We start from the raw sequence: 15960 nt of genomic DNA, 5'->3' as shown, positions 1-15960 counted from the left end.
ATTCAGAAAACTCAGAATTTGAACATGACTGTGAATTTGAACATAGCTAATATCCAGCACAAATTAAGAAAAACTGCAATAACACATAAATTCTGCTCCAGCTGTCAGCCCTAATGATAGAGGTAGCAGAAAACTCCATCTCTGAATGAGGGGAGCTCTTGAGGCAGTCCCTCGCAGGTAAAGCTCATATCATCACTTGATCATTAGATGGAATTAGCATTACAAAAACATGCAATTTTGTTTATGTAATTGTTTATGTTCCTATCCATCTTGCTTCCAATAGCAACGGTGCAGAACTTGTGCAGAAATGGTTATAGTTCCGCACAGAACTGCTAGCATTTCTCCAAATAGGTGGCATTAAGTTCAGGTGCAAGTTCCAAGTATGCTGGCCATTCTAAGGAGGTGGTTTCCCACACTGGGCTTCTCATGGATTTCAGCAGAGGAGCTAGGATTCCAGACTCTGCCTGCTGAGACTGTGCCAAACTTGACCAGGAATGGCAACAGGTGCTCAATTCATTTCAGTGGAGAAGGTGGTCTGTAAGGGATGCTAAACATGAAATAATGCTTAATTTTTGCTTTAGTTTTAATTTTGAGGTAAATGCAAATATATTTAATTGCTTGATTAATTTTAATAGTTTTGGAATATTCATTTCTGAATGATAGTTTTTAACAGATCTGACAACTGGCTTAATCAGCGAGTGTGACTGCCTGGTGTCAACATTTTTCCAACTGTTCAGAGGTCAGTGGGCAGATTGTATGGATCAGGAGGAGACAGAAGCCACAGCTAGGAGCAGAGGAATCATGGTCATAGGTACTGTATGGTCAAAATAATGTCCCTCTGAATTTATAACTATTTTAAATGTTAATTGATATTTCATCTGTCCTCATGAGTTTGAATTGCAATGCACTTCCCTTGTGTTTTCATGTATTTTATTGTGGATTTTGTTTCCAGGCACAATGTCAGTCTCATTTCTTTCTTATTCAATTCAAAACCCAAGTGAGAAAGTTCAAAATTCTGGGCCATTAGAGAAAGTACTGAAAGACCAAAGGTTACCATATCACTGAATAATTAATTAGGCTGCATGTTAGATTAATTCTGATCACATGTAGGAATCCAAAGAGAATATCTGTAAGAATATGCAAACAAAAGCAAATGAATGCCTATAGCTTGCGGCTTCATTAAGACTATTTCATGAGGTTCCTAAGAACATACCTATGTAAAAGTTGTGGAACGGTGTTACTAATTTACTTGTTTTCACAACTACATCAATTGTTCTATTGCTCATGAGAAACTAAAAGCCATTTAAGAAAACTGAAGGGCCAGTTTGTGGGTGACAAACAGATCGTAAGGGGAAAAAAACCTATAAAAGAACACAAACTTCCTTGGTGAATTTATGAAATACGGCGCTGGGTGTACTTGCTGGATCCTTTCAGCACGTATCAGTGCGTGTGACATGTCAAACTGATACCTCAACTTCGGTAAGCCGAATTGCAACGAATAAGATAGACAGAGTGGGCCATGTGAGAAATGAGAGTATATGCTAATTTTGGCAACAGTGAAATTTCTACAACTGACTAGCAGATCTGTTGTTTAAATCAAGTTATTAGTTATGAACTTACAGAGCTTGCATTACATGGTGACTCCGAAGGTGGGCTGCTGTAGCATGTGTGGCCCAGAACATCCAGTTTATTTGCGTCAAAAAATGTTGAATCTATATAAATAAAAGCATGGAGTCATGATATTAAAACACACAAACCAAGATAGTAATATACATGTCAGTAATTATGTCCAGATTGTTAGATTATATTTTGGAGAATTATATCAAGAAAAACTTTTCTAGCAAAAAAAGTAGCCATTTTTATTGGTTTTACCATAAACAGAGCTGTTTTTGTCAAATTCCCCACAAAGGCCACACAATTGTCCTTGATAGTTATCATCAAGATTTACCTACAAATAAAAGCAAATTCATATTGTTAGATGCTTAAGGGAGCATGGCTTGACATCTGGAAATTGTACAATTGGCTTCCATCCCTGAAGTCCTTGTTTCCATGAGGTTGACAATCTCAATCAAATATATAATGGGATAACTGACAAGGCAAGTGGAAAACACGGCAAGCTGGCAGACCTCTGAACTTCAATCAAGACAGTAAGAGCTCTGGTCTCCACCTTAGTTCTGATCTGGGCATACTTGATGGTCATCATCAAAATGGAATTTTGTTTTGCTTCCCAGGTCAGAAACAAAAGCATTTTAACAGACGTATGAAGATAATCTGAGTTGAGGAGTAAATGCCTCCCCAGTTCTAAGTGAATTCCTTTTCACATGTTCTGTATGCTTGAAACTTCCCTAGCATGAGGATGTACTTCCTTTATCCAACAGTAAAACTTAGATTCACCACACTACTTGGCTGGAAATAGCTAATGGAGTCTGGATGAGAGAAACATAATCAAACCCAGAGCTATATTAATTGATGGGTTGAATTTAGACATAATCCAGCTAGCGCTTTGCTCCTTAAAAAGGGACAGTTGTCTCAAAGGATGGACCAGTCTACAGTTGGATGAAGCTTGGAGATCTGACAAAGAAATGTGTTCAAAATAACTGTTATTTCATTGAAATCCTGTTAACCAGAATCAATCCAGACTATGAGACACATATTTCAAATTTTTTAATATTTAAATATATTTAAAAATATTTTGTACATAAAATGTAATATCTATTCCATATCATAAGAAAGCCACTGTTCTCCTATTGAAGAAGATCACAATCTTTACATCACTGAGTAACTAAATGTAAAAAAACCCATTAAAAATAGAAATGAAAGTATCAAATAAAGCTAACTTACCCATAATGCATCATTGCCATTCCAGTTCACTGAAATAGTATGCTTCCTGTTTGAAAGTCTGGTGTTAACTCCATGTTTATGGATGCTAATGACTTTGTTGTTATGTGGCAGACTTACTCTATAGAGTAAAGATAATGTTGAATGAAATTGTTAGTCTTAGTTAAAATAGGATGATAAACATCTCAAATTTCAATTTTGGTTGAGTGAAGATTTCTTCAAGTTGCTTGAAAACTGGAGCACATCAGCACAACTCTGCACTTTTTCATTGCACAGGATGGCTTGCTCGTCCACTCTAGAGCAGTTGAAGTCATTTAGATTGCCATGACATCAAATATAAATCTGGCCAGGTTAAGAGCAGCAGATTTCTTTCTCTAAAGGACATCAGCAAACCAGATATGTGCTTAACATAATTTGGTAGTCTCAAGGAAAACATTTATTGAAAACCGATTTGTTCAATTAACTGGTTTTAAGTTCCTCTGCTGCCTTAGTGAGATTTGAACTTGTTTCACCTTAACCATGTCCTCTGGTTTACTAGCTCAGAAACACAATCACCAATTACACAGATATCTGAAATGCACTTCTAAAGAAGGTGGTGGAATCAAATACCATCACTACTATGTTATACAAGAAAGCATAACTAATTTTGTAAGGGGCTCTGAAGCATTATAATGTGGAATTAGTGACGTTTAAGAGATATTCAGACAGACACTTAAGTATAGTATAGAAGGATATGGTTCAAACATTGGGAAATGGGAATAGTATAGATGGGTCAGCATGTATGTGATGGTCTGAAGGTCCATTTTCTGTGCTGTACCTCTTTATGACTCTAACTTACTGTATTCATACTATAAAGCCTTTCAGGTGACTCAAAGCAATATCCTCATGCACACTGTCATTTGATTCACCCTCATTAAATACCACAAGGGAAAATAATGGTCCTCATCAGTCTGATAATTTGAGGGAATGGGCCTTATTATATTTCATCTTCGTTTTACCAAGGTGAAGCTCTCTGTTTTGTAAGGTATTTTTTCCCCTTCTCACTTCCCCCTGCAGTGCATGCCATCATCAGCTGAAGCAACAGTGGAATGTCTCAGTTGAAAGTAATTCTTGGCTGCTGAGGGAGACCCTTTATTTCAGATCGATTTCATCAGCATCTTTCTTCCAACATGCAACTACATGACACTTTCACACAGTTTCATTCAGAACTCAGAGTATAAAGCAGTGTGCACATCTGCAAGATGTTGTAGTACCATCTGTATACAATTATATTTGATTGATAGTCCAATGAACACTCACAATAAAGGGAATTTAAAGCAAGGCACCACAAAAAGGATTTCATTTAAACACTTTGCAAACAAAGCAGTCCTTGCAGCTTAATATGAATCAAACATTGTATACAAATATTATTTTTTTTAAAAATCACCTAAATGCTTCTTTTACAACTACTAAGTTGCCTCAGGTGATCATCAACAAGTACCACTAATTTATCATTGTAACTCCTTGAAGCACCTCACAAAACTAGTTGTACTTTACGATATAACATTATCCTGATAGCACCCATCCAGATGAAAATTTAAATCTCAGCAAAATTCTTGCACCTTATCCATTATGTTTGTCAAGAAGAATAAGTTATGTAATTAAGATAACTAATTGTTAATAAAAAATGGGAATAGAAAAGTCAGAGGAGATCTAAAAGAAAAAAAAGAGGGCAAAGGGATTTAAAAGAGTATTGGGACCTGGATACAAAATTGGTTAAGGGACTTAAATTGTAATATTGATGAACAGTTGCAGTTTAGACTGGCAGGTAATATGGTGGTGTTCTCCAGGAATTGGTGTTAGAGCTGGTCTTGTTTTGATTTATACTAATGAACTGGAGAAATAGGCAGAAATAAAGCAGATGAAATTTCATGCATTGAAGTGTGGTGTGGTACATTGTAGTGGGAAAAATGCAAAAGGCATACAAGCTAAATGGTAAAATTTTAACGGGGGTGAAAAGACATAGATACACTGAGGTATATGCACATAAGTCTGCTGCAAAAATTGGAGCAAGATTTTCAAATATGTGGAGTCCTTGGTTTCATTAATAGAATGTGTACAATAGAGCAGAAAATATTAAGAGATCTGATAGATTTTGAAAATCACAAATGATTGATAGAATAAACAAGGAAAAATTGTTTCCATGGAGGAAGTTTTGAAGGCCAGAAGGCACAGATAGAAGGTGAGTGGCAGATGAGACAGCATGATGAAATGTTTCTCACACCATTGGTTGTGAACTGGAATACATTTAAAAGTGATAAATGCAGATTCAGTCGCAGAATGGATAAGAACATTAGAAAAGCACCCAAAATAAGTGTTAGCAGATCTATGAAGAAAGAGCAGGGGAGTGGTTATTAATTGAATAGCTCTGCCAAGAAGAAGGTGGACTGAAAGGCCTATTCTGTTTTATAACTTTATGATGTTTTTTCCCATGAAAGCAGACTTAATATTAAACACTAATGCTAATGGATTGAAATGGTCAGTGGTTGGTTGGTAACTGAGATAAGAAATAGCAAAACAAAGTAATTTAAAAATAGTTGCAGACAAAACTTACAATACATCTTGTACGGAGATTGTCCCATTCACTATAAGAACCTTGACACCTTCTATCTGGATGAATACATGATCCAAATTACCATCTGACCCTCGGCGGATTTGGATGTTAAAATCTTCTGTGCCACCCTTGCACTGGCGACTCAGGACGTAGTTGCAGGTTGACGTAAAATGGTAAAACGTGTTATCAAAAGTCCTGAAAGCTCCATTTCCCCAAGTGCTGCAAAACCCTGAAAAAAGGTTGAAACAGCAAGAGGTGATGAGCAAGGGAAGTGGCCGTTCTCATTCTTTGGCCAGAAGTCCAAATGTAGACATATCTGTCTATCCTCATTGAGCGAGTCCTGAGAAAGCCTCAATACCGCACTGAAGGAATGAATTGCCAAGCCTGAAGTGTTGGTAAATCATTTTGCTAATGGTCATACCAGCCTATAGGTGATACCTCTGGCCAATCACCCTGTAATCTTTTACATTTTTAGTGTGATGCCACCACCAAATAGATCTTTCCCTCCCCTCACAGCATTCCCTCTACAACTCCTGCTTCACTCTGCTATCTCCTCCAACACCATTCCCCTTCTCATGGCACCTTTTCATTCTTGGCATTGCAGGAATTCGACAATTTGCTGTGTTATGTTAATCCTGGGAGGTTTAGGTACACAAGTTAGTTGTCCAGTGAGGAAAACCATGCCATTTTTTAGCAATAACAAACACCTCTTTGATATATATTTCTTTCAAATCACTCACATTTAAAAATGTTTATACTTGTCTGAGATGACAAATGTCTACTTACCTCTGCCTCTGGCTGTTGATGTTTCCTCCAAAGATCTAATAAATGGTTTTGAAGATTCACGCTCCAAACCTAGTTCAGAAAGTAAAATTAAGTTTGGCTTAGCTTAAGAGTCATAGAGTTGTACAACACAGAAATGGGCCCTTTGGCCCACCATATGCTTGCCGGCATTTTTTGCCCATCTATACTGCCATATATATGGCAGATACATAAGGAACATTTGCAGATACATATGAAGGACATTTAAGAGAGTCTTAGATAGACACATGAATGATAGAAAATAGGGGGCTATGTGGGAGGGAAGGGTTAGATAGATCTTAGACCAGGATAAAATGTTGGCACAACATTGTGGGCCAAAGGGCCTGTACTGTGCTGTAGTGTTCTATGTTGTTCTATGTTCTATATACTAATCCCATTTTCCTGCATTAGGACCATATCCTTCTATGCCTTGCCTATCTAACTGTTTAGATGCCTTTTAAACCTAGTAATTGTATCTGATTCCACTGGTAGCGCTTTCCAACTCAACTTACCCTTCCGATCCTCTTTAAAACTCCTACCTCTCACCTTAAACCTTGTTTTGATACCCCTACCATGGGAAAAAGATTTTGATTATCCACCCTATCTATGCCTCTCATTATCTTATATATTTCTATCACATTACCCCTCAATTTCCTTTGCTCCAGGGAAAACAAGCTCAGCCTATCCAATTTCTCCCTATAACTAAAGTCCTCTAATGCAGGCAACATCCTAGTGAATTTCCTCTGCAGTCTCTTCAGCACAACCACATCATTCCTATATTGTGAGGACCAGAGAGGTGTTTCTTCAGGATTTGCAGCCTACTGCATAGCTTCATCAGATCTACCACAGAGCTCAAAGAAGGGCAACATAAGCTTTCATGCAGTCCAGATGAAGGGTCCCGGCCCAAAACATCGACTGTCTATTTCCCTCCATAGATGTGGCCTGACCTGCTGAGTTCCTCCAGCATTTTGTGTGTTGCTCCAGATTCCAGCATCTGCAGTCTTTTGTGTCAATATAAGCTTTCAGTCACCCCAATAGCATTTTTCAGGAATAATTACGTGTAAGAAGAGAGGAAAAATAACCCTGTATCACAATCAACAAGCTGTACAACAAGCTCATGTTGTAGACGGTATTCTGGTTAAGGGACAGGACTTGAAACGTTTACTGCTTTTCTTTCCACAGATGTCTACCTGATCTGCTGAGTGTTTTCAGCATTTACTGTTTTTTTTAAATTAATGTTTCAGGCCAACCTCAAGTGTTCGCCCTGCTTTTCTCTCTGCAGATGCTGCCTGACTTGAGTATTCCAGTATTTCCTGTTTTATTTCAGTTTTCCTACATATTCAGTATTTTAATTTTGGATTATTATTTGATTCATTTGGTTTATTTTCCAGAAATGCCCATCTTTCTTTCTTTGCTGGACTTCTGTCTGTCATTTACCTTGTTATTCTGTCTGTCTTTTACCTTTGTTAACTTTTGTTAGCTTCTGTCTCTTGGTAAAATGCATTTTCTTGTTGCCAAGTCACTCCTCTGACAGCTGCCAGTTTTCTAGGACATTAATCCCGATAGTCAGAGCTTCCATTGACACTGCCTGCCCTCTTTTGCCCACTTCCTATTGATAGAACATAACTACCCATTCTGGTGAAATGGCAGGTCATCAGTTACAAGCCTACTTCAATGGATAACCTCAAAGCAGTAGAACAAAAATGTTGATGGAAATACTTCTAAGAACTTTATATCCACCTTACAATCTCTATTCATTGAATCTATTCCAATTTTAAATTAATGCTTTAATGCTGCTGGATGTGAAACAGAAGTAGGAAGGGAGTATGGTTGCTTTAGATCTGCATTCAATTGAAGAAAATAAATGACAGGGACCCCTCAAAGTGAGTTGCACAATACCATCTGGCTGATTGCCATTTTCATGCTTTATTCTTTCCTTTTGGATTTGGGATGACAGAACGTTCTGTGGTAATCAGCCACAGCCAAAAAAAAAAATCCAGAAACATTTCCCATACACAGAGATTTAATAAATCGGGTGATTTGCTGATGCATTCTGAGTTTGTTTGTTTCGAATGTGAAGAAACAAATATCCCTTACATCACTTGTTTATGACTTTGAACCATTCTTCATCTGAGATTCTCTAATTCTGACCGATGGCATATCTCCAGTTTTCTTCAGTCCATCTTTAGTGGAAATGCCATCAACTGTCTAAGTCTTAAACTCAGGAACTCATTCTCTCTCCATCTTTCTCCTCTGCTAGCTCTTTTCTTTGACCAACCCCTCAGTCACTTTCCCAATATCTGTTGACCAATTTTATCTGATGGCATTCCTATGAAAAGCTTTGGAACATACTATTATGTTAAAGACACTACATGAAAGCAAGTTGTTTTTGTTGTGGATATCTGGAAATGAAACACACTATGATACAAACTCTATGATACAGAGGAGTATCCCAGGCTTTTAAAGTGCTGAGAGAGGATAAAACAATTCAGAACAGAAGGGATAAATTAATTGACATTCTATTGAAAAGTGTGTGAAGGCAATGATCACATATTTAGTTAGGACTTCAAAATTTGGAGAGCTTCAATTTGACTTTTATCAGTACACAAGGCAAAGGTAGAGGGGACAGTGGTTGAGTGTAGGCTGGAAATAATGGGAGCAAATGCTTCAGGTATTAGGATACCTGTCAAGCAAGCTCAACATAATATAGTTCCTGACTATCATCTGCTGTACTGAACAGAATTTTACCCTCTAGAAAAGTAAGTGACTTATACCCTCAAAACATATTTAAGAGGAAGGAACCTTCCATTAAGGAAGCTTCACTTAATGGTGAAAACAGCATTCTTCCATTTACTGCTATAAAATAAAACGTCAAACTACAGTTAAAATATGTTGTTGGTTAAAACTTAATTCTGGAATAAAATCATAACAGATCATTTCTAAATGATGTTCCTGTGTTTGTTTCAGTGTGTTTGGTGAGCTGTGGAATTGGAGATGCAGCTTTCAGTGGACACAAACTTGTGACAAATGTGCTCTTCTAACAGCAGCACCAACGCACAAGCCTTTCAGATGTAATGGCTGCCTGTTCTCCATTTTCTTCTGTTCAACTAATACATTGGCTGATGTAAGATAGAAGTAACCTTACTCTTGAATATGAAGTTAACATTGAACAGTGTACTCATAAATGGTGGGCTACCTTCAGCCTTGAGAAAACATTGCTCCTGGTCATTTTGCCTTGGAGGAATGTTCAAGTTTTCTTTATCAGATATAAAGTTTAATTTTTCACAACATATTTTAATTCTCCACAAATGAAAAAAAATGAGTGATGAGAGAGATGAGGAGAAAGGATGTGAGAAGTAGAGTTAGACCTTGGAATGTTATCCACCGGGGAGTGGTGCAGGCAAATGCCATTCACATATTAAAGTAAAACTGCATAAATATTCAAAGCAAAGGAATGTACTATTGGCAGAGAACCACATGGTAGAATTATTATTGGATTATTCCAGCAGAGAATAAGCAAAGACATAACATATTGCATTGGCGTCCATGTAAACATCCATGCTGCCAATGTTGTGAGAAATTAGATGAATTGTTTTGATTTTTAATTTTTCACTCAAATTTATCTCAGGTAAAAAGATTATTAAACCCAAGGGAACGTTTACCCTGAGAAGATAATGAATTGAATTTATGTGTTCCTGAGAGACCATTGATAATTTATACAGCATGGATGAAATGTAATCTAACTACAGCAATTAATGGCAACTCTTATTTAATGCATGTGCAGAGTTGCAAGGAAGCAAGGGAATATACAAATAAAATGTGGTGTAGAGGAACAATGGGAGATTGGAGTGTGTGTTCACAGGTCCTTAAAGACAGTAGGGTGGGTCAAAGAGATGCTCAAGGCCATTTAAAATGCTTTCTTTTTGGCTGAGGCACATTATGCAAGAGCAGGGAAGTTATGCTGGAACTGTACACAGGTCCTCCCCAGGTTATGAATGCCTGACTTGTGTATCGTCTGTACATATGACTGAGCGTTTGGCAGACCAGAGGGATGGATATGTTGGCTGCTGTAGGGCTGGCATCTTCTGCCTCATGGGAACTCAGTTTGCAGCAAGATTTGAATGCGTGAGTTAAACGCCTGGATTTAACTACACATTACCCTTTGTTGGCTTGTTTTTATTTAAATATATTGCCGGGTGATCGCATTTCCAACTTGCAGATTGTTTGGCTTACGAACAGTTCTCAGGAACTGAACCCTGTCGTAACCTGGGGAGGACCTGTACAATACTTATTAGATCACCATTTAAGTATTATGCACAGTATCCAGTCACCACGTTACAGGGAAGATGTGATTATACTGAAGATTGTGCAGTAAATATTTACAAAGCTGTTGCCAGACTAGAAATCTTTAAGGGAGGACAGACCAAATAGGCTGGGGCTGTTTTCTTTGGAAAAGAAGGAGCTTTTAATTAAGGTGTATAAAATATAAAATTGTGTGGGGACCAGATGCAATAAGTAGTGAGAATGGATTTCCTTTAGCCAAAGGGCCAAAATTCAGAGGGCATAGATTGATAGTAAAAAAACTGAAGAGGAAATAAGGAACCTGCATGCCCAGTTACTCGTCCTGGATTTGGATCTTCTCTGACTTGTGAGCCAGTAGACAGTATGTCATAGAATCATGGAGTTATAGACCCTTCGGCCCAACCGTCCATGCCGACCAAGATTCCCATCTAAGCTTGTTTCATTTGCCCATATTTGGCCCATATCTAAACCTTACCTATCCGTGTACCTGTCCAAGTACCCTTTAAATGCTGTTAATGTACCCGCCTCAAACATTTCCTCTAGCAGCTCATTCTACATACGGACCACGCTCTGGGTGAAAAAGTTGCTCCTCCTGTTCCTATTAAATCTCTCCCCTCTCACCTTAAACCTAAGCCCTCCAGTTCTTGATTCTGTCCAACTCTGAGAAAAAGACTGTGTGCATTGACCCTATCTATGCCCCTCATGATTTTAAAAAGGCCTTACTGAAGTCCGTATAGACTACATCTACCACCCTGCTGTCATTGACCTTCTTGGTTACTTCTTCAAAAAACTCAATCAAATTCATGAGACAAGATCTCCCATGCAAAAAGCCATGCTAACTATCCCTATCAATCCCTTGCTTTCCAAATGCTTGTATATCTTATCCCTCAGAATGTCAGAGGTTAGGCTTACTGGTCTATAGTTGCCAGGTTTTTCTTTGTAGCTCTTCTTAAATAAAGGCACAACACTAGCCACCCTCCACCCATGGCTAATGATGATGCATATATCTCAGTCAGGGCTCCCGCCATTTCTTCCCTAGCTTCCCACAGTGTTCTTGGATATACCTGATAGGGCCCTGGAGAATTATCTACCTTCATATGTTTTAAGACAGCCAGTACCTCCTCTGCTTTAATGTGGACTATTCCCAGGACGTCCCCATCAACTATCTCAAGTTCAGAAGTCTTCATGTCCTTCTCCACGGTAAACACAGAGGAGAAATCTTCACTGAGGACCTCGTCCATCTCCTGTGGCTCCACACAATGATGTCCACTTCGGTCTTTGAGTGGCCCTATTGTCTCTCAAGTTAGTCTTTTTCTCTTAATCTACTTATAAAACCTCTTTGGATTCTCCTTAATCTTCTCTGCCAATGCTATCCCATGCTCCCGTTTTGCCCTCCTGATTTCCTTCCTGAGTACACTCCTGCATCCCCTATACTCCTCCAGGGATTTACTTCATCGCAGCTCCTGTTCCTGACCAATGCTTCCTTCTTTTTCCTGGCCAGAGGCTCAATATCACTTGTCATCTCGAGTTCCCTCCTCCTGCCAGCCTGGCCCTTCACTCTCACAGGAACATGCAGATCTTGAACTCTCAAAATCTCAGTTTTAAAAGCCTCCCACGGATATCCTTTTGTCTGCAAACAACCTACTCCAATTAACTTCTGCAAGTTCCTGTCTAATATCATCAAAATTTGCCTTGCCTCAAACTTTAACTTGTGGACCAGATCTGTCCCTTTCCAGAACTAATTTAAAACTTATGGAGCTATGGTCATTTGGTCCCAAAGTGCTCCCTTACTGACACCTCAGTCACTTGTCTCGGCCCTATTTCCCAAGAGTAGGTAAAGCTTTGTCCTCTCCCCAGTCAGGCCTTCTATATATTGCCTGAGAAAACTTTCCTGAACACACTTAACAAATTCCACCCCATCTAAGCCATTTTCACCATGGCAGTCCCAGTCTACATTAGGAAAATTAAAATCCCCCACTATGACAACCCTATTATTCTTGCAACTTTCTGCAATCTCCCTGCATATTTGTTTCTCTAATTCCCGTTAACTATTAGGGGCCGTATAGTACAATTCCAACAAGGTAACTATCCCCTTCTTATTTCTCAGCCTCACCCATCCTCACTGGACGATCCCACAGTAATTTGAAGTTGGACTATTGCCGTGATGTTCTCCTTAATCAGAAATGCAACTACTCCTCGTCTCTTTTCTCCACCTCCAAGCTGCCTATATCACCTGTACCCTGGAGCATTTAGCTGCCAGTCCTGTCCCTCCCTTTGTTATGTTTCTGCAATGGCTATAATATCCCAGTCCCACATAGCTATCCATGTCCTGAGTTCATCCACCTCACCTGTCAGGCCTCTTGCATTGAAATCAATGCAATTTAATCCAACAGTCTTTCTTCACTCCCTGCTGTGCTGCTGCCTGTCTTATCTACTGACCTTACTGTTATTGAATTCTGTCTCAACTCTCATCTTCCCATCTGCCTCACTTCTGCTTTGGATCCTGTCCCCCACCAACCTTGTTTAAACCCTCCCTAGTAACACCAGAAAATCTGCCCGCCAGGATGTTGGTCCCCTTCCAGCTCAGGTGCAACCCATCCCTCTTGTATCATCCATCTATGTCCTAGAAGGGATCCCAGTGGTCCAAAAAAACTGAAATCCTGCCCCCTGCACCAACTCCTCAGCCACACATGCATCTGCCATATTCTCCTGTTCTTCCACTCACTTAGACATGGCACAGGGCATAATCCAGAGATTACTAGCTTCGAGGTCCTGCTTTTAAACCTCTTTTCCAACTCCCAATATTCATTCTGCAGGACCTCATCCCTTTTTCTCTCTGTCATTTGTGCCAAATGTGCACAATGACTTCTGGATGCTCACCTTCCCCCGACCTCCTGTCCAATTCTCCCATTGACTCTAGATACTCCAGACAACCTCATTAGCTACCACTCTGAGTCACCTCACACATCTGAGTGACCTCCCATAATCAATCCCTTCCAACCCAGAACTTGTAATTGCACTAGCTTGATTCTTTTGTGCACACACCAATGGCAGACTGCACAAAGAAATAGCCTTCCAGAGTTTACAGGCTGTTCAGTGGTGTAAGATGTGAGCCCAGTGGATTCCTGAATCCTGCTCCACCAGACCCTTGAAAAAATCTCCTACTGGGCCCCTGCGCATGATCCAATTAATGCATCTCAACTGCCATTGTTCAATCTCTGGACAATATTCTTTCTCGAGTGTTTGCATGAATGGTTGGTTTCAGTGGGAGAAATTGGGATGGGACCCGGTGATGCTGCCCATTGAAACCTGAGCTGGCATCTCCTGTGAGCGTCAAGTCCAGCTCCTTGTGGATTGTGGAGATAGGGCTGATGCAGTTGGGAATCATCACCCAAAGTGCTAACAGGTTTGCTCCCAGTGACTTTGCATCCTCATTAAAGCAACTGGCAAATACTGAAGTATTTCTCCACAGAAATACTGTTGCATTTTGAATCACATATTAAAAACTAACAAAATCTAAAATTACACATATAAAGCTCAATATTTTAAATAGATCATATTTTAATATAGTTAATATAGTTAATATTTTAACCTACCTCTGCAGAAGGATAGAGCCCAGAAGACAACTAACGCAAACTCTCGCATTGTATTAGACACTATGGTCATGCTAGTGAATTGATCTGACTGGTGGAGAGTATCTTTCTTACATCCACTTATATAGCTCCTCTCCTTAGCTCATTTGAATAGAATAAGGAAGTTGGAATCACTTGCTTGCTGAATATTTTCACCTTTATGGTGAATTTAACCTTTTGGGTTCCAAAACATTTCAACCTTTTTTGGCATGCATGATTCTTTCTTGCAAAGAAAAAGAAAATAAAATGCCTTAAAAAGTTAAATACCAGTTACATTAATTTATTTTACATTTTAACTATTTTCTATCCTCAGTTCTTTCAATGGTAAATGTCATTTGGTCCATCATTTTCCCTTCTTCTTACTTTTGCTTCCAAAAAATCCAAATTTCCCCCAATGGTAAAAGCACTGTTGGGAACTGAAATGTAATCCTTTTAGCCATATTTCAATCTTCATAATATGCTTCGTACATCCAGTTTGGCTTGATTGGTCTGCCAGATAATCAAATGACTTCTAAAATGATCTGTTTCAGAATCAGAATCAGAATCAGATTTATTATCACTGTGTTATGACATGAAATCTGTTGTTTTGCGGCAGCAGTACTGTGCAAAGACGTAAAATTACTATAAATTACAAAATAAATAAATAGTGCCAACAAAAAGGAATAATGAGGTAGTGTTTATGGGTTTATGTTTATGGGACCATTCAGAAATCTGATGTCAGAGGGGAAGAAACTGTTTCTAAATCGTTGAGTGTGGGTCTTCAGGCTCCTGTACCTCCTCCCTGATGGTAGTAACGAGAAGGGGGCATGTCCCAGATGGTGAGGGTCCTCAGTGATGGATGCCACCTTCTTGAGACACTGCCTCTTGAAGATGTCCTCGATGGTGGGGAGGGTCTGAGATATTCAGGATCCAATATGGTTTGTGCACAGGTCTGATTTTGTGTGTCCACATGCAGGTCCTTCAGTGAGAATGACCTGGAATTTGCTCCAAAGTCTCCACAGTTCCAGTCATTTCCATAACTCACCAAACATTCCAGACGAGAAGTTTATATCTATAAACTTGTATCAACAAACAATTTTGTAAACTTCAATGGTGCTGCTTGAGAGACCCCTCCATATGTCTCCCAGTGCTTAAGGGAAGGGATTTTCACTTGCAGGGTCATATACACATTGGATTCATGAACCAGATTGATTTCCCCATCACTGTGCATTAAGATCGAATAATCTGATGAATAAAAACTCAACTAGCTCCTTGACATCAAGGTTTGTGTTCTAAAAAGGAAGTTGGCCACTGAATCCCACACTGCTTCAAGTTATTGTACAGTGTCTCAAACAGCACCTCAGACAGCCAGGTACAGGACAGGAATGCAGCCCAGGTTTCCACGTACAAATTTAGACATCCTCATCAAAAAGATCCACACCTGGATGTTGATCTAGCACAGCAGGTGAGCACAGCACTCCACTCATACTCCCCCTCCCCATCCCCACCTCCACCTAACACACAAGATGAAGTTGAAATGAAAAATGACCAGAGAGGTAAATGTGAGGAGTGAGTGGCGGTGATGTATACAGGAGTTTAATATGAAGGTTATGTGAAGGCTAGTGAGGCTGCCACATATCCAATCTACCATCACAAGCACTATTGCACTTATACACTTAACACTGCTCCAACTTGCACAAATCTCACACACTCTAGCAGGCTGCCACCTCATTCCCATGTAGACTCTTCACCCTCTCTCCAACATGAGGAGGTTTCTCACAATGGGCAGCTGCGGAGACAACTGGGAGTGGCTCC

At 39.4% G+C, this 15960-nt stretch overlaps 1 protein-coding gene across 1 annotated transcript in view; it reads right to left on the bottom strand.

Annotated features, from left to right (window-relative positions):
- The window catches only part of LOC127580611 (mucin-2-like), a 95218-nt gene extending 81018 nt beyond the window's left edge, over positions 1-14200 (bottom strand). The window contains exons 1-6 of the mRNA XM_052034232.1: positions 14131-14200; positions 6218-6286; positions 5432-5660; positions 2842-2959; positions 1873-1948; positions 1621-1712 (exon numbers count right to left, since the gene is read on the bottom strand). Coding sequence (XP_051890192.1) covers positions 1621-1712; positions 1873-1948; positions 2842-2959; positions 5432-5660; positions 6218-6286; positions 14131-14200 — 654 coding nt within the window. The remainder of the gene's footprint in view (positions 1-1620; positions 1713-1872; positions 1949-2841; positions 2960-5431; positions 5661-6217; positions 6287-14130) is intronic.
- Positions 14201-15960: the final 1760 nt, after the last annotated feature.

This window comes from Pristis pectinata, chromosome 19 (assembly GCF_009764475.1).
Source record: "Pristis pectinata isolate sPriPec2 chromosome 19, sPriPec2.1.pri, whole genome shotgun sequence".
Taxonomy (NCBI): Eukaryota; Metazoa; Chordata; class Chondrichthyes; order Rhinopristiformes; family Pristidae; genus Pristis; species Pristis pectinata.
The sequence above is the reverse complement of the archived record's forward strand: the minus strand, read 5'-3'. Positions and strand labels throughout refer to the sequence as shown.